The 18,833-nt window shown below is 45.4% G+C and overlaps 1 protein-coding gene across 2 annotated transcripts in view; it reads left to right on the top strand.

Annotated features, from left to right (window-relative positions):
* Positions 1–933: 933 nt before the first annotated feature.
* Positions 934–18,833, top strand: part of ATG7 (autophagy related 7) — a gene marked incomplete at its 5' end in the record, with an annotated part of 227,864 nt that continues 209,964 nt past the window's right edge. Inside the window, 4 exons of one of the 2 annotated variants that reach the window (XM_082848856.1) lie at positions 934–1,093; positions 1,570–1,624; positions 16,164–16,281; positions 18,129–18,206. In XM_082848856.1, coding sequence (XP_082704982.1) covers positions 934–1,093; positions 1,570–1,624; positions 16,164–16,281; positions 18,129–18,206 — 411 coding nt within the window. Of the gene's footprint in view, positions 1,094–1,569; positions 1,625–16,163; positions 16,301–18,128; positions 18,207–18,833 lie in introns of both variants that reach the window. The other variant, XM_082848857.1, reaches the window with a different exon arrangement.

Below are 18,833 nucleotides of genomic sequence, written 5' to 3'. Positions count from 1 at the left end.
GCTCCTTGTCTCTAATTCCAATATCTAACAAGTTTAGAAAACTGAAAGGGGTTTAATAACCTTGGCACAAAACTCAAACAAAACCTCTCTGAGTAGATGTGAACTGTCTATTTTTTTTTTTTTTTTGGATTTATCCGTCTGTTGTGACTGTTCATACATTCTACTGCAGAAATATTCATCTGTCTTGCGGCAGTTGGACAGGATGGAAAGTGACCTCATCAACTTGTGCTTTTGGAACTGCGAAGCTCCTGTAGTGTTGTGCTTCTCCCCCTGGGGTCTGTGTACCCCTGAGAGTGTGCAGGCCATGTGGGGAGTTACAGTGTACACATGCCTGATTGCCAGGACAGTCAAATTTATTTGATGATTTGAGGGGGAGAATGAAATATTAAAATATATATGGTAGAGTAAAATGCAAGTTTTCTGCATTTGAAAGACAAAACATGAGTTTCGAAGAAATTCTGGTACTGTGGTTAGGGTGGGGGAAACTTCTTCATCCTCCTCGGCTGGGGTGTTCAAGCACTGCCTCACTCAGAATCCAGACAGTTTGCATGGCTGTGATGCCAACTGGCTGGACTTCAGGTTTTGTGCTTGTAAAGTTCCCTAGGACAACACGGGTTGGCAGAAACTTTTGAGACTATGACCGTGTCGAAGAAGGAATAACACTAGTGCATCAGTCAGACCGACTTTAATGAGAAAGGGAGATGCACCAAAGTGAAGGCCAGGAAGTTCAGTTGTGTCGTAAGGAGACTAAACTTGGCAACATAGCCAGATTCCTCAGGTTGATTTCCAAAGTTGTGTCTTCAGGCACGCCATCTACCTCTCGTTACTTTCTGTTTGTTTGTTTTGATTAAGCGCATGATTACAAATGTCGTTTCTCACCATGTTTTGTGCATTGTTGCTGTGTTCTGTTTTGGTTTCAGCAGGCAGTAAATAATGGCGGCAGTTATGGGGGATCCCGGACTCTCCAAATTGCAGTTTGCCCCCTTCAGCAGTGCCTTGGATGTTGGATTCTGGCATGAGTTGACCCAGAAGAAGCTGAATGAGTATCGGTTGGATGAAGCTCCCAAGGACATTAAGGGTTATTACTACAATGGTAGGTGATGGGGAACTCCATCTTCTGCCCTCTTCTGTTACCTTCTCTGCCCAGTATAGGGTCAGCTTTCCCTTAGGAAGGGATGTCCTTGACTTTTATAATTAATACTATTCACTGGTTTCTATTTTACTTCCTGGCTTTTGACCCAAGTTCACTTTCACTCCTTTTCTCCTATGGGGAAAAGAAAGGGAGAACCTAATTTATTAATCCAAAGAATTAATACCGATTACTTAGTATTGCTGGGGGATGGGATTGGAAATATTTTTCCCGATGAGTCTTGTTTTGTATTTTTGGCAAATTCTTTGAATTCATGACATCTGTCATCTTCTGCTATGTCCCTGTTTAGTTTGGATGACCAGGTATTAGATGGGGCACTTTGGGCTCAACCAAAAGAGCAAAATTACTCACAAACGTTTTTGTTATAAATGCCACTATTACTGACTAGTAATTGACTATTTGATAATGCTTCTGTCCAGGTGATTCTGCTGGCCTGCCAGCTCGCTTAACATTGGAGTTCAGTGCTTTTGACATGTGAGTATTTTTTGCTCAAAATATAAAATAAAGAACACTGTTTTTTGCAAGGAATGAGCATTCTTAACCTTCATCGTAGGTGGGCCACGTGGGGCACTACGGAAGCTTCCAGTGAGCAGGGCCAGCTTCTCATGATTCTCTTGTACCTCCCATGGCACAGAGACAAGTGCTAGAGGCTTAGGACTATCTGATTCATTTTTCAGCAGCTATGTATCGCAGCCTATTAGGTACATCAATGAATATTTATTAGGCTACTTTTTTTTTTTAACATCTTTATTGGGGTATAATTGCTTTACAATGGTGTGTTAGTTTCTGCTTTATAACAAAGTGAATCAGTTATACATATACATATGTTCCCATATCTCTTCCCTCTTGCGTCTCCCTCCCTCCCACCCTCCCTATCCCACCCCTCCAGGCTGTCACAAAGCACCGAGCCAATATCCCTGTGCCATGCGGCCGCTTCCCACTAGCTATCTACCTTACTACGTTTGTTAGTGTGTATATGTCCATGACTCTCTCTCGCCCCGTCACAGCTCACCCCTCCCCCTCCCCATAACCTCAAGTCCGTTCTCTAGGAGGTCTGCGTCTTTATTCCTGCCTTACCCCTAGGTTCTTCATGACATTTTTTTTTCTTAAATTCCATATATATGTGTTAGCATACGGTATTTGTCTTTTTCTTTCTGACTTACTTCACTGTGTATGACAGACTCTAGGTCTATCCACCTCATTACAAATAGCTCAATTTCGTTTCTTTTTATGGCTGAGTAATATTCCATTGTATATATGTGCCACATCTTCTTTATCCATTCATCCGATGATGGGCACTTAGGTTGTTTCCATCTCCGGGCTATTGTAAATAGAGCTGCAATGAACATTTTGGTACATGACTCTTTTTGAATTTCGGTTTTCTCAGGGTATATGCCCAGTAGTGGGATTGCTGGGTCATATGGTAGTTCTATTTGTAGTTTTTTAAGGAACCTCCATACTGTTCTCCATAGTGGCTGAACCAATTCACATTCCCACCAGCAGTGCAAGAGGGTTCCCTTTTCTCCACACCCTCTCCAGCATTTATTGTTTCTAGATTTTTTGATGATGGCCATTCTGACTGGTGTGAGATGATATCTCATTGTAGTTTTGATTTGCATTTCTCTAATGATTAATGATGTTGAGCATTCTTTCATGTGTTTGTTGGCAGTCTGTATATCTTCTTTGGAGAAATGTCTGTTTAGGTCTTCTGCCCATTTTTGGATTGGGTTGTTTGTTTTTTTGTTATTGAGCTGCATGAGCTGCTTGTAAATTTTGGAGATTAATCCTTTGTCGGTTGCTTCATTTGCAAATATTTTCTCCCATTCTGAGGGTTGTCTTTTGGTCTTGTTTATGGTTTCCTTTGCTGTGCAAAAGCTTTGAAGTTTCATTAGGTCCCATTTGTTTATTTTTGTTTTTATTTCCATTACTCTAGGAGGTGGGTCAGAAAGAATCTTGCTGTGATTTATGTCATAGAGTGTTCTGCCTATGTTTTCCTCTGAGAGTTTGATAGTTTCTGGCCTTACATTTAGGTCTTTAATCCATTTTGAGCTTATTTTTGTGTATGGTGTTAGGGAGTGATCTAATCTCATACTTTTACATGTAGCTGTCCAGTTTTCCCAGCACCACTTATTGAAGAGGCTGTCCTTTCTCCACTGTACATTCCTGCCACCTTTATCAAAGATAAGGTGTCCATATGTGCATGGGTTTATCTCTGGGCTTTCTATCCTGTTCCATTGATCTATCTTTCTGTTTTTGTGCCAGTACCATACCGTCTTGATAACTGTAGCTTTGTAGTGTAGTCTGAAGTCAGGGAGCCTGATTCCTCCAGTTCCTTTTTTTGTTCTCAAGATTGCTTTGGCTATTCGGGGTCTTTTGTGTTTCCATACAAATTGCGAAATTTTTTGTTCTAGTTCTGTGAAAAATGCCAGTGGTAGTTTGATAGGGATTGCATTGAATCTATAGATTGCTTTGGGTAGTAGAGTCATTTTCACAATGTTGATTCTTCCAATCCAAGAACATGGTATATGTCTCCATCTATTTGTATCATCTTTAATTTCTTTCATCAGTGTCTTATAATTTTCTGCATACAGGTCTTTTGTCTCCTTAGGTAGGTTTATTCCTAGATATTTTATTCTTTTTGTTGCAGTGGTAAATGGGAGTGTTTTCTTGATTTCACTTTCAGATTTTTCATCATTAGTATATAGGAATGCCAGAGATTTCTGTGCATTAATTTTGTATCCTGCCACTTTACCAAATTCATTGATTAGCTCTAGTAGTTTTCTGGTAGCATCTTTAGGATTCTCTATGTATAGGATCATGTCATCTGCAAACAGTGAGAGCTTTACTTCTTCTTTTCCGATTTGGATTCCTTTTATTTCCTTCTCTTCTCTGATTGCTGTGGCTAAAACTTCCAAAACTATGTTGAATAAGAGTGGTGAGAGTGGGCACCTTTGTCTTGTTCCTGATCTTAGTGGAAATGCTTTCAGTTTTTCACCATTGAGGATGATGTTTGCTGTGGGCTTGTTGTATATGGCCTTTATTATGTTGAGGAAAGTTCCCTCTATGCCTACTTTCTGCAGGGTTTTTATCATAAATGGGTGTTGAATTTTGTCAAAAGCTTTCTCTGCATCTATTGAGATGATCAGTTTGTTAATATGGTTTATCGCATTGATAGATTTGCGTATATTGAAGAATCCTTGCATTCCTGGAATAAACCCCACTTGATCATGGTGTATGATCCTTTTAATGTGCTGTTGGATTCTGTTTGCTAGTATTTTGTTGAGGATTTTTGCATCTATGTTCATCAGTGATATTGGTCTGTAGTTTTCTTTCTTTGTGACATCCTTGCCTGGTTTTGGTATCAAGGTGATGGTGGCCTCGTAGAAGGAGTTTGGGAGTGTTCCTCCCTCTGCTATATTTTGGAAGAGTTTGAGAAGGATAGGTGTTAGCTCTTCTCTAAATGTTTGATAGAATTCGCCTGTGAAGCCATCTGGTCCTGGGCTTTTCTTTGTTGGAAGATTTTTAATCACAGTTTAAATTTCAGTGCTTGTGATTGGTCTGTTCATATTTTCTATTTCTTCCTGATTCAGTCTTGGCAGGTTGTGCATTTCTAAGAATTTGTCCATTTCTTCCAGATTGTCCATTTTATTGGCATAGAGTTGCTTGTAGTAATCTCTCATGATCAGTTTTATTTCTGCAGTGTCAGTTGTTACCTCTCCTTTTTCATTTCTAATTCTATTGATTTGAGTCTTCTCCCTTTTTTTCTTGATGAGTCTGGCTAGTGGTTTATCTATTTTGTTTATCTTCTCAAAGAACCAGCTTTTAGTTTTATTGATCTTTGCTATTGTTTCCTTCATTTCTTTTTCATTTATTTCTGATCTGATTTTTATGATTTCTTTCCTTCTGCTAGCTTTGGGGTTTTTTTGTTCTTCTTTCTCTAATTGCTTGAGGTGCAAGGTTAGGTTGTTTATTCTAGATGTTTCCTGCTTCTTAAGGTGGGCTTGTATTGCTATAAACTTCCCTCTTATAACTGCTTTTGCTGCATCCCACAGGTTTTGGGTCGTTGTGTCTCCATTGTCATTTGTTTCTAGGTATTTTTTGATTTCCTCTTTGATTTCTTCAGTGATCACTTCATTATTAAGTAGTGTATTGTTTAGCCTCCATGTGTTTGTATTTTTTACAGATCTTTTCCTGTAATTGATATCTAGTCTCATGGCGTTGTGGTCAGAAAAGATACTTGATACAATTTCAATTTTCTTAAATTTACCAAGGCTCGATTTGTGACCCAAGATATGATCTATCCTGGAGAATGTTCCATGAGCACTTGAGAAAAATGTGTATTCTGTTGTTTTTGGATGGAATGTCCTATAAATATCAATTAAGTCCATCTTGTTTAATGTATCATTTAAAGCTTGTGTTTCCTTATTTATTTTCATTTTGGATGATCTGTCCATGGGTGAAAGTGGGGTGTTTAAGTCCCCTACTATGAATGTGTTACTGTCGATTTCCCCTTTTATGGCTGTTAGTATTTGCCTTATGTATTGAGGTGCTCCTATGTTGGGTGCATAAATATTTACAATTGTTATATCTTCTTCTTGGATCGATCCCTTGATCATTATGTAGTGTCCTTCTTTGTCTCTTTTAATAGTCCTTATTTTAAAGTCTATTTTGTCTGATATGAGAATTGCTACTCCAGCTTTCTTTTGGTTTCCGTTTGCATGGAATATCTTTTTCCATCCCCTTACTTTCAGTCTGTATGTGTCTCTAGGTCTGAAGTGGGTCTCTTGTAGACAGCATATATAAGGGTCTTGTTTTTGTATCCATTCAGCTAATCTGTGTCTTTTGGTGGGAGCATTTAGTCCATTTACATTTAAGGTAATTATCGATATGTATGTTCCTATTCCCATTTTCTAAATTGTTTTGGGTTCGTTATTGTAGGTCTTTTCCTTCTCTTGTGTTTCTTGCCTAGAGAAGATCCTTTAGCATTTGTTGTAAAACTGGTTTGGTGGTGCTGAACTCTCTCAGCTTTTGCTTGTCTGTAAAGGTTTTAATTTCTCCATCAAATCTGAATGAGATCCTTGCTGGATAGAGTAGTCTTGGCTGCAGGTTTTTCTCCTTCATCACTTTCAGTATGTCCTGCCAGTCCCTTCTGGCTTGTAGGGTTTCTGCTGAGAGATCAGCTGTTAACCTTATGGGGATTCCCTTGTGTGTTATTTGTTGTTTTTCCCTTGCTGCTTTTAATATGCTTTCTTTGTGTTTAATTTTTGACAGTTTGATTAACATGTGTCTTGGCATGTTTCTCCTTGGATTTATCCTGTATGGGACTCTCTGTGCTTCCTGGACTTGATTAACTATTTCCTTTCCCATATTAGGGAAGTTTTCAACTATAATCTCTTCAAATATTTTCTCAGTCCCTTTCTTTTTCTCTTCTTCTTCTGGAACCCCTATAATTCGAATGTTGGTGCGTTTAATGTTGTCCCAGAGGTCTCTGAGACTGTCCTCAGTTCTTTTCATTCTTTTTTCTTTATTCTGGTCTGCAGTAGTTATTTCCACTATTTTATCTTCCAGGTCACTTATCCGTTCTTCTGCCTCAGTTATTCTGCTATTGATCCCATCTAGAGTATTTTTAATTTCATTTATTGTGTTGTTCATCGTTGCTTGTTTCATCTTTAGTTCTTCTAGGTCCTTGTTAACTGATTCTTGCATTTTGTCCATTCTATTGTCCATTCTATCTCCAAGATTTCGGATCAACCTTACTATCATTATTCTGAATTCTTTTTCAGGTAGACTGCCTATTTCCTCTTCATTTGTTAGGTCTGGTGCATTTTTATCTTGCTCCTTTATCTGCTGTGTGTTTTTCTGTTTTCTCATTTTGCTTATCTTACTGTGTTTGGGGTCTCCTTTTTGCAGGCTGCAGGTTCGTAGTTCCTCCTGTTTTTGATGTCTGTCTCCAGTGGCTAAGGTTGGTTCAGTGGGTTGTGTAGGCTTCCTGGTGGAGGGGACTAGTGCCTGTGTTGTGGTGGATGAGGCTGGATCTTGTCTCTCTAGTGGGCAGGTTCACGTCTGGTGGTGTGTTTTGGGGTGTCTGTGGCCTTATTATGATTTTAGGCAGCCTCTCTGCTAATGGGTGGGGTTGTGTTCCTGTTTTGCTAGTTGTTTGGCACAGGTTGTCCAGCACTGTGGCTGGCTGGTCGTTGAGTGAAGCTGGGTGCTGGTGTTAAGATGGAGGTCTCTGGGAGATGTTCGCCGTTTGATATTATGTGGAGCTGGGAGGTCTCTTGTGGACCAGTGTCCTGAAGTTGGTTCTCCTACCTCAGAGGCAGAGCCCTGACTCCTGGCTGGAGCACCAAGAGCCTTTCATCCACACGGCTCAGAATAAAAGGGAGAAAAAGTAGAGGGAATTAGTAGAAGTATGAGGAAAGAAAGAAGGAAAGGAGGGAAGGAAGGAAGGAAGGAAGGAAGAAAGAAAGAAAGAAGCAAAGAAGGAAAGAAGGCAAGAAGGAACGAAAGGAGGGAGGGAGGGAGGAAGGAAGGAAGGAGGGAAAGAAGGAAAAACAGAAAGAAAGAAGATACAGTAAAAATAAAATAAAGTATAATAAAGTTATTGAATTACAAAATTCTTATTTAGAAAAAAAAAAAAGGGACGGATAGAACCTTAGGACAAATGTTGGAAGCAAAGCTATACAGACAAAATCTTACACAGAAGCGTACACATACACCCTCACTAAAAGAGGTAAAGGGGGAAAAATCATAAATCTTGCTGTCAGAGACCACCTCCTCAATTTGGGATGATTCGTTGTCTAAAGGAGGGAAGGAAGGAAGGAAAGAAAGAAAGAAAGAAAGAAAGGACGAAGGTAAAGTATAATAACGTTCTTAAAATTGATTATTAAGAAAAAAATTTTAAGAAAAAACCATGGACGGATAGAACCCTAGGACAAATGGTGGAAGCAAGACTATACAGACACGATCTCACACAGAAGCATACACATACACATTCACAAAAAGAGGAATAGGGAAGAAAATCATAGATCTTGCTCCCAAAGTCCACCTCCTTAATTTGGGATGATTGGCTGTCTATTCATGTATTCCACAGATGCAGGGTACATCAAGTTGATTGTGGAGCTTTAATCCGCTGCTTCTGAGGCTGCTGGGAGAGATTTCCCTTTCTCTTCTTTGTTCGCACAGCTCACAGGGGCTCAGCTTTGGATTTGGCCCTGCCTCTGCGTGTAGGTCGCTGGAGGGCGTCTGTTTTTTGCTCAGACAGGACGGGGTTAAAGGAGCCGCTGATTCGGGGGTTCTGGCGTACTGAGGCCGGCGGGGAGGGAGGGGCACGGAATGCGGGGCGGGCCTGCGGCGGCAAAGTCCGGTGTGACCCTGCACCAGCCCGAGGCCCGCCGTGCGCTCTCCCGGGGAAGTCGTCCCCGGATCCCGGGAACCCGGCAGTGGCGGGCTGCACAGGCTCCGCGGAAGAGGGGCGTGGAGAGCGACCTGCGCACGCACACAGGCCCCTTGGTGGCGGCAGCAGCAGCCCCAACGTCTCCCGCCCGCCTCTGGGGTCTCCCGCCCGCCTCTGGGGTCCGCGCCTCCAGCCGCGGCTTGCGCCCGTCTCTGGGGTCCGCGCTTTTAGCCGCGGCTCGCGCCCGTCTCTGGGGTCCGCGCTTTTAGCCGCGGCTCGCGCCCGTCTCTGGAGTTCCTTTAAGCAGCGTTCTTAAACCCCTCTCCTCACGCACCAGGAAACAAAGAGGGAAGAAAAAGTCTCTTGCCTCTTCGGCAGGTGCGGACTTTTCCCCGGACTCCCTCCCGGCTAGCTGTGGTGCACTAACCCCTTCAGGCTGTGTTCACGCCGCCAACCTCAGTCCTCTCCCTGCGCTCCGTCGGAAACCGAAACCCGAGCCTCAGAGCCTCAGCTCGCAGCCCTGCCCGCCCCGGCGGGTGAGCAGACAAGCCTCTCGGGCTGGTGAGTGCCGGTCGGCACCGATCCTCTGTGCGGGAATCTCCCCGCTTTGCCCTCCGCACCCGTTGCTGTGCACTCCTCCGCGGCTGCGAAGCTCCCCCCTCCGCCTCCCGCAGTCTCCGCCCGCGAAGGGGCTTCCTAGTGTGTGGAAACTTTTCCTCCTTCACAGCTCCCTCCCACTGGTACAGGTGCTGTCCCTATCCTTTTGTCTCTGTTTATTCTTTTTTCTTTTGCCCTACCCAGGTACGTGGGGAGTTTCTTGCCTTTTGGGAGGTCTGAGGTCTTCTGCCAGCCTTCAGTAGGTGCTCTGTAGGAGTTGTTCCACGTGTAGATGTATTTCTGGTGTATCTGTGGGGAGGAAGGTGATCTCCGCGTCTTACTCTTCCGCCATCTTCCTGCTCTCCCTCCTATTAGGCTACTTTTGTATACAAGTCACTGTGCAAGGCATTGTAGGGATATACAAAGAAACATGACATATGCCCTCAAAGAGATTTTTTTGACTAATTGGGAGCCTTGGGGAGTTGCTGGAGAGAAGAGAGACATTTATTGACTTAATTATTGACTTATTTTCCATATATAATCCTTTCAGACCTGCCAGGTGTGGTTCTTCTCTCTTTTACAGATGAGGAAACCATGGGTTCAAAGGTAAAATGACTTGCCCAAGGTTACACGTGGCTAAATTTAGGAAGCAAGGGTAAGAGAGAAATAAACTATTTCTGAAGTTGCAGTCTGAGTAGCTGGGGGCATTTTGCTGTCTTCTGTAGAAACTGAGAAGCCAGGAGGGAGATACAGTTTGGGCAGGAGGAAAGTTTGTTTTAGAACATGTTGAGTTTGAGGTGACAGCGTCCAGTAGAAATGTCCAGGGAGCACTGGCATCCAGGAGGGAGGGTCATCCACGTAGAGGTCCTGAGGCTGTAAGAGGGGAAGAGACTATAGTGTAAGAAGAGCGAAGGGCTGGAATAGTGAATGGACCTGATTAGGGTGGGCAAGGGGACACAGAACTCACCAAAGAGATGGGGCTCGTCAGAGAAGTAGAACCAGAGAAGGTGTCTTCAGGAAGGGAAGAGAGGGTCAACAGCATCAGAAGCAGAAGCATCAGAGTTCAGTGCTGGGGTTGCTGGAATTGTTGATTGGGTTGTTTGAGAAAGTAAATTCTGCACAAAAGGGTGGAGCAGAAACCATGCTGAGAGGCTTTAGGATAACTGAGAGTTGAAGGGTCAAGGGCTTCAGGGAGGGAGGGCAGCTTTTTCCTGCTCCTGCATGTGTCAGCTGTGTCAGGGTCGGGAGTCTGGGGAAAGTGAAGAGGTGTTTGCTAAGGACCGCTTGAACATGGCAGTAGTCAAAGGTTAGGGCATCTCAAATAAAGTCTCCCTAGAATTAGAAAATAAAAATCTCTTCAAAAGTCAATACATTTATTCCTCTATCACAATCAAATTGTGAAATTGAATTGTGCAACGTGAATGGAAAATGATGTTAGCCTTTATATCTTTAAAAGGTATGTGTTGATGTTTCTTGTTCCCTTCAGAGCTTTCTTGCTCCATAAAAAATCCTGGTGATCGCTTCTGAAAACAAATTAAATCTTAGTTATCTGTCTCCTGTGTTGGGAAAGACTGACTGACTTTTGGAGCAATTACCAGATAATGAGGAAAATATATTCATTGTACAGCCTTGAATTATCTGGAGCTGGTAGAGGGGGAATAGCAGCAGTGTAGTCTGCTACATTAATCTGGAGAGTCCAGTGTTTATTGCAAGCTACCCTCGCTCCCGTCTATTCTGATACTAGACTGTTATTTTCTGAGTTTCAATAATTTTATTCTTTGGCACAATTAATTATAGAAAAATGCAGTTCACAGAAGTTAGGTTTGATCTTGTTTCAAAGTCCAAGCATCTTAAACTTTAGCAATCCAGAAATTTTAGTTGAAGGAGGTAAGAAAATCTGTGATCCTGCAGCTATGGCTTTCACACAAATTGCTCTATTTTCCTGGTCATAATTTGTGATTTGGCTTTTGAATGCTCGTGTGAGGCTCCGTGGTAGGCACTGGGGGAGATGAGCAAGAATAAGACATAGGAGCCCTGGATTGGAAGCTTGAAGGCCTGGTATCTGCAGCTGATTAACTGTGTTACCTGGAATAAGTCCTTTTCACTTTCTCAGCTTCAGTTTCCTCATCTGTAGCTCCCAGCTTCTAATATTCCTTCCAGTTTTAAAAGTTTGTGATTTTCTGGGTCCCTTTTCTTGGGATGGTTGGTGCTGTGATTCGAATGTTTGTGTTCTTCAAAAATGCATATGGTGGGCTTTCCTGGTGGCGCAGTGGTTGAGAGTACACCTGCCGATGCAGGGGACACGGGTTCGTGCCCTGGTCCGGGAAGATCCCACGTGCCACGGAGCGGCTGGGCCCGTGAGCCGTGGCCGCTGAGCCTGCGCGTCCGGAGCCTGTGCTCCGCAACGGGAGAGGCCACAACAGTGAGAGGCTGCGTACCGCAAAAAAAAAAAAAAAAAAAAAAAAATGCATATGTTGGAAAGCCAGTGCCCAGGGTTATCGTCTAAGGAAGTGGGGCTTTGGGAGGTGGTGAGGGCATGAGGGCAGGGCTCTCGTGAATGGGATTAGTGTCCTTCTAACAGAGGCCCCGGAGAGCTAGCTCTCCCCCTCCACCCTGCAAGGCCATAACTGGAAGCAGGCAGTCTGCAACAGGAAGAGGATCTTCACCAGAACCTGACTGTGCAGACCCCTTGATCTTGGACTTTCAGCTTCCAGAACTGTGAGGGATAAACATCTAATGTTTAGTAGCCACCCAGTCTGTGGTGTCGTGTTAACAGCCTCTCAGGCAGACCAAGACAGTTAGGAAGTTTAATAAAGACACTTGGGGCTCCTCAGGAGAAACGAGGTTTTTGTATCCAAATTATTTTCATTATTATTGTTCTTTCTTTGCTTTTATTGCTGAACATCTGCATGGGTTTGTAGGGAAAATCTTTATAAACTTATTCATCCAACACCGAATGCTCCTTGTATGCAGGATGTGTAGGTGTTAGGAATAAAAAGACTTAAGAAATGGGGAACTCTAGAGGAGCTCTGGATGGAGGTAGAAGACAGGTATTGGCATTACAGTGAATGCAGTGCTGGAATAAACGTGGAGAGTTAATAGTCATTTCAGAAATACTTATTGATTGCCTCCTCTGTGTCTTGGTAATAGACTGTGATGGGCCCTGGACATACAGAGAAGAATAAGATACAGTCGAAGGGCTAACAGTCCTAGTACTCTTTAATAGATACCAAGTGGACCTCAGCTTTGCACAGGACCAGATAAATCTCTCTTACTCTGAGACCCTGGAAGCCTGATGGATCTCTGCCAGTAGTTAGCAGCACAGGATCCCGTTCTCTACATTGTTTTAAGTGAGTTATCAGTCAAGTAGTATTTTATCAGGCACCAGCCGTCTTGCACTGGAGGGTGCTGTCTTAGGGTAGGGCATACTGATGAACCAGACCCCAACACGTAATGGCCCAAACACAGAGGAAGTCTCTTTCTTACCCCCTTAATAGTCCAGGGTGGGGATCCAGTCTTCTTCCCTCTTACGGCTCCATCATCCTGGAGGGCTTGCCTTTGTGTGCTGTTGAAAACTGAATTGTCACCTTCTGGTAGCAATAGATAGAGGTGGAGGAGAACCAGAGTGAAAATCAGAAGAGACACACCCACTCTCTTAAAGGCCCTCACGGGGTGGGGCTGTGCATCACCCCCCTCAGATTCCATCAGGGAGAGCTCGAGGCCTCACCTTTCTCGCAGGGAAGACTGGGAGACATGGTGCTGAGCCACAAGCATCAGAGAATTATTTCTGTTGAAGGAAAGGAAAATAGATTTTGGTGGACAATCTCTATACAAATTTGAAGCTGGTAAAAAAAAAAAAGTCCATTCCTTTGAGGAACATCTATCTATGTAGTCATAGGAAAGATTTTTCTTTTCTAAGCCTCAAGTTGGACTTAATAAGAGAAATAGAAGGCATAACGCCTGCCCTCAAAGAACTTAAGTAGTAGCTGAGGAAGTAAGACTCAGATGCGAAATCGTCTGTGCAGGGCACAGGCTCCCTTATTCTCCGCCGTCTCGCTAGCACCTAACTCAGGTCTGACGTGTACTGGTTGCTCAGGTAGTTGCTAGAGTCAGTTGCATAAGCAGTCTGAGGCCCTGGCTGTCCAAACGGGATGTGGTGTGGTTGGTGGAAAGGCACCAATGGACTCTGTTGCAAGATGTGACGGACAGAAACTCAGACACTGTTACAGAAAGCAGTAAGTAACGCAGTCGTGCCCCCAGACCGAGTGTGACTTAGGTTCCCAAAGCTCCCCACGGGCATGTGAAGCTGTACACACGTAGCAAAGCTTTCTCCGGGTGTGAAAAGCGACCTCTGTGCTTCTTTTGGGGGAATCTATTCCATCCCGGCCACCCCCACTGCCTGTCTGTCCTGGAGGCTCTGGCCGCATGCCTGCCTTTGTCCAGGAGATTCCAGAACAGCCACGGTACTTTCCTGAGTTATCACCGTGAGACTGAGAGACATGAAGCCCAGATGTCCAGAGGGAACACCCCCAGGCAGGCCCAGGCTTTAGGCCTTTGTGAGATCCATTCTTTACCTGGTTAGTGTGTACATTTTTGAGAGTTCACTGTTGGCTTTAAGAGCTGGGGAAGATTTCTAATTCTGGTTTTTAAAAATCGCTTTATTGAGATACACTTCACACACCATAAAATTAACCCTTTTAAAATGGACAATTCGGCACTTCTTCGTATATTCATGAGGTTGTGCAACCACCACCACTGTCTAATTCCAGAACATTTTCATCACCCCAAAGAGGAGCCCTGTACCCCTTAGCAGTTGCTCTCCATCCCTCCCTCCTCCCTTTCCTGAGCGCTAGGCAACCGTGAATCTACTTTCTGGCTTTATGGATTTGGCTCCTTTGGATATTTCATAGAAATGGAATCCTAGGAAACTAAACTCATAAATATCCAGGATCAGGATTGGGACTGAATTCTCTAGTTTCCAAGTCTAGGGCTCTTTCCAGTCCTTATCTGAACCACCTCTTTGTAGAACGAGTGAAACTTGAACCTGGAGAAACTGCTAGAATAGCTTTCCCTCCCATTATCACTTCTTAAATTCTTTCCCTTGGCCGCCTCCCCTGGTGGAACTTTAGTCATGAAAAATGCTTCTCCTTTGAAACTCAGCTTGTCCTCGGTAATTAACTCGCACGAGGACTCATGTCCTAGGAGTGTCGCCGTCCTGGCAGCTGCTTGCATTCTTGTGCTTTAGTTTCCTCTGCTCTCAGAGCAAGGCTTTGGCCTGGCATTCGCACACCCGGGACATCTGGACTCTAGGAGGGAGGGAACCAGATTCAATCAGAGCATCCTTCCCTCTGTTTCAGCAGTCATTTCATAAAGCCACGTCTCAATGTGGAAGGCCTGGTTTACCACCTGCTCTGCTTCCTTCTTTTTCCCTCTAGGCTTAATCTTGTCCCTTTGTGATTTCTTTTTCTCCTCAAGACTATCCTTGATGTCCTTATCTCACCTGGATGAAGAATATTCTTCTATTGGGGTAGAGTGGTGACAAACAGCCTGTGGTCCGCTGACTCATCAGCTCCCGAAGGAAGGCTCTGGCCTTTGGAAGTTACTTCTCTCCCAGGACCTAGCATTTGGTGGAACCTCCACACCTGTTGCACCCCTCCACACCTGTTCTAGGTTTAGCTCTCTCCTTGCAGCACTCCCCACCTCCCAAACCAATTTTACTCAGACTCCAAAGGAAGAAACGCTGGGTCTTTTAAACCGTACAGCTACCATCAGTGTAATCAGTAAAAATGCATCCTCTCTGCAGTAGTTGTGACCACAGTATTCAACTACTAATGAAATGAGCACTGTTTTCATTTAGCATCTGTAACCTCTGAAACACAAGTTAATCATTTTAGAGATGAGACCAGGTTTTTCCCCATCTGAGTTTGTGTTCAGTATCATCTCATCCTTCTCCTCCCCTGACCTTGATTACTCTGAAGCCTTCGGTGACAGTGCAGAATGTGACACACATGTGGCACAACATGGCCACACAGGTGGCCCAGGTGCAGCGTGTCTCATCGCATTGTTTGGCTCCGATGCCCATGGGGCCATGCCCTGTAGCAGCTCCATGCACAGCCTGTTTGTGGCAGGAGAGGGCATGGGGTAGGCAGAGGAGGGAGGCGTGCCCCCGCCCTCAAGGAGCTTACTGTCCTCAGGGTGGGTGTGTGAATGTTAGTCTTGAAAACACTCTAAAATAAATTATGCTCGTTACCAGAGAAAGGCAGGATGGATGGCTTCCTGGAAGAGGAGGGTTTGCAGCAGGGCGTTGACGCCTGGGAGTGCTTGAGTGGGGAGTGGGCAACACAGTACCTTAGAGTCAACCAGTTCTGATTTGAGGCCCCAGCTCTGCCTATTATGTGACCTTAAGCAAGTTACTTAAACCTGAAGTCAGAGAAAAAACTCTTGCGAGAACTGAAACCTTGTATAGTTCTTGGCACAGTAGAAGCTCCATAAATCATGTTTCGCTTTCAGGTGAGAGATGGGAAAGAATTTTTTTAAATGGGAAAATAGCTTATATTTGGGGGCAGTGGAAGAAGAGCATGCCGAGGGATTAGGGGAAGGGGAATATAGAGGCTTTGGGGGGGGGTATAGTGCCTGTTTTTACCTCTTAAGCAATGATACTCATCTTTTTCTTTTTTGCGGTACGCGGGCCTCTCACTGTCGTGGCCTCTCCCGTTGTGGAGCACAAGCTCCGGACGCGCAGACTCAGCGGCCATGGCCCACGGGCCCAGCCGCTCCGCGGCATGTGGGATCCTCCCGGACCGGGGCACGAACCCGTGTCCCCTGCATCGGCAGGCGGACTCTCAACCACTGCACCACCAGGGAAGCCCGATATTCATCTTTTTCCAAAGAAATATGAATCAGTCTTCTCTTTGCCCTGCAGAGCACTGTCCTTGTCTCCCATTGTAGTCTGGTTTGTTTGTCAGTCCCTGGCTCTCTGAGTCCCAGCTGTGCCTGTTAACCATGTTTCTCTGCATCCAGGAATGCTCCCACACCAGCCCACTGCTGCCCGGCGGTTGGAACGCTGTATAACACCAACACACTCGAGGCTTTCAAGGCTGCAGATAAGAAGCTACTTCTGGAACAAGCAGCAAACGAGGTTAGCTGGGAAACATAAGGTACCTGTCATATTTTCCATGGTCCCACAGGCATGATGCCTCTGATCCTGAGGTGCATGAGTCTGTTATAGAAGCTAGTATATAGCCAGTGTTCAAGCGTAACTGTGGGCTTCTGCGTTGACGGGAAGGTCAGGGGGGAGGCAGCGAGGCTCTCGCCTGGGGCTAGGCTGGAAGGTCAGTGCAGGGCAGGGTGTGAAGGCTCTGCTGCTGATCTCTAGTTAGCATTTTGCAGCAGCTTGACCTCTCTCTGTGAGCTCTGTTCCCGTGTCTGAATGCGTTTGGGTTCTCTGTTCTTCACGCCCCCTGAAGAGGCTTTCTGGTTCTGAGCACTGTAACGCTGTCATAACTGATCATGTAGTCTCTCCAGGGTCCTCAGGGCTGAACCTAAACGGCTCCATCTCATTTACGAGGCTCCCTGTGGCCTGGCCTCCGTGGCCCTGTGGCCTTTCTGTCCTGTCACTCTTGCCCTCGCTGTCTTTGATCCAGTCATAGCAAATCGCTTAGAATTCCTTCCTTCACCACTTTTTGTTCTCTTCTCTCTCCTTGGGACATGATGTTCTCTCTGCCTGGAATGTCTTTCTTTTACTTCTTCACATCTGAGTTAGTGTGAGGAATACATGAGGGGCAGTTTATCCCAGCCCCTCTAACACCCACTCAGTCGATGGTCTTCACACTAGTCTTAGAAAAGAGTCTGATTTATGTGAGGGTCGTGGTCCGAGAGGGAAGTCTCCTGCCTTTGGCCTGAGGAGGGAGTCCTTCCCGTCCCCTGGGATGGGTGACCATGGTTGATTAACTTGGCCTGCGGCTCGACTGCTCCTGGGCTCCTGCTTTGGCTGCACATGTCAAAGGCCGACTCCAAAGAGGTGGGTCAGGTCTTAGGCCATCATCGAAAAAAGCACGTTGCTCCCCACAGGAATCCTATCCTCCCTCATCCAAGGCTCAGCCTCCCGCAACCCCCAGCAGTTCCTGCCCCACCCTGGTTTTTCAGAAGCGGGGCCTCCTCTCCTGTGGTCCAGCTCCTCCAAGGTTATTATTTCAATAGCAGGAACTTCTCTTTCCTTGTTTCCCTCTTCCACTCACATGTGGGCAATGGCTCTTATTGACACAACTGTTTGTCTTGCTTAGTGACACAAAGTTTAGCAACTAGTCTTCACTACTAAAACATCTTGCAATCAGCAGCCGCTGACCAGGACCAGCTTCTGCTTCCAGTCACAGTCCGTGCTGAGGATCCATACTCTTGATTTTTTTTCTTCTTCAGGGAAAGATAATCCCAAATAAGATTTTTAAGAAATCCCTGTACATAGTTCAGATCACTGCCTCCGGAGCACCTCCCTGGCTCCTTTCCCTCCCGTGTCCTTAGCTGAGGTCAGGGCTCCTCCCAGGAACCGTCCCCCCTCCTGTGAGGGCACCTGCTGCCTAGTGGTGTACAGACATTGACGCCTGGCTCTCTCACAGCCTGTTAGCTTCTTGAGGGTGGGGACTGTGTCTCCTATTTCTGTAGCCCCGATGTGCTTGCTCTGTAGTTGAGAATAAGTAAATATTTGTTGAAGGAAGTAACGAAGCCGTAAACAGGCTGGTTGCCTCCTCTGATGCTGAGCCCCACTGAGAGGAGGCTTCTGGGTTCTCTGACTTTCCTCAGTCTCTGCAGGAGTGGGGCTGGGGGAGAGGCAGTGTGAAGGGGGCAGAGTGAGTGGTGACGCACGTCACTGCCCATGATGAGTGGTGTTGGGCCTACGGGCAGGAAGGGCTTGCTGCTGGGCAGCTCCACGTGTGTGTGGGAGGGAGGAGGCCCTGGCACCTGCCTTGATGCTTTTCCTTCTTCTGGCAGATCTGGGAATCCATCAGATCGGGGGCTGCTCTTGACAACCCTGTCCTCCTCAACAAGTTCCTCCTCTTGACATTTGCGGTAAGTCCACGGACTCGGCTGCATCTAGACTGCTGTCTGCCCTGGCCAAGCCCAGTGCGCCAGTGGGCCAGTCTGCTCTCTTCTCCCTGAAGCTTTTCCCTTGTGTTAGTCAAGTCATGGCTGTTAAAGAAATGCTCTGTTAGTGGCCGGATGGTGCTGGCCCTTACCACTGATGCAAAATTAATTCATTCTTACTGATTGTACTGGTGGTTGTTGCCTGACTCTCATCATTTAGGATGTGACAGAGTCGGGTTCCAGACCACAGTTCATCATTGCTAATGTCTTTGTTAAGTTTAGCGCTGCAGAGCTCAGTTGCTGGGTCCAGCGACACGAGGAACAGGTAACGACTCAGGGATCTTAGCCATCCCCAGGTGGCTTCTAGATGAGAGGGGATCACCCTACATAGCTTGTCCACACAACTGTGTTTTTTTAAGAAAGAAAAATATTTTTTGCAAGTGAAACCTAATTAAAGTGAACCTTAAGGGCAGCCTTGAAGAGGAGAAAAAAAATCACATTAGGGTAATATCTGCTGCCTAGGGAAGCAGGGAAAGGATCTGGTCGTGGTGATGGGGAAAGTGGGAGGAAGGTAAGGGCTGATTGTAGAAGTACCAGCTACATGCACACGTG

Source organism: Leucopleurus acutus (assembly GCF_964270905.1).
Source record: "Leucopleurus acutus genome assembly, chromosome: 10".
Classification (NCBI taxonomy): Eukaryota; Metazoa; Chordata; class Mammalia; order Artiodactyla; family Delphinidae; genus Leucopleurus; species Leucopleurus acutus.
The sequence above is the reverse complement of the archived record's forward strand: the minus strand, read 5'-3'. Positions and strand labels throughout refer to the sequence as shown.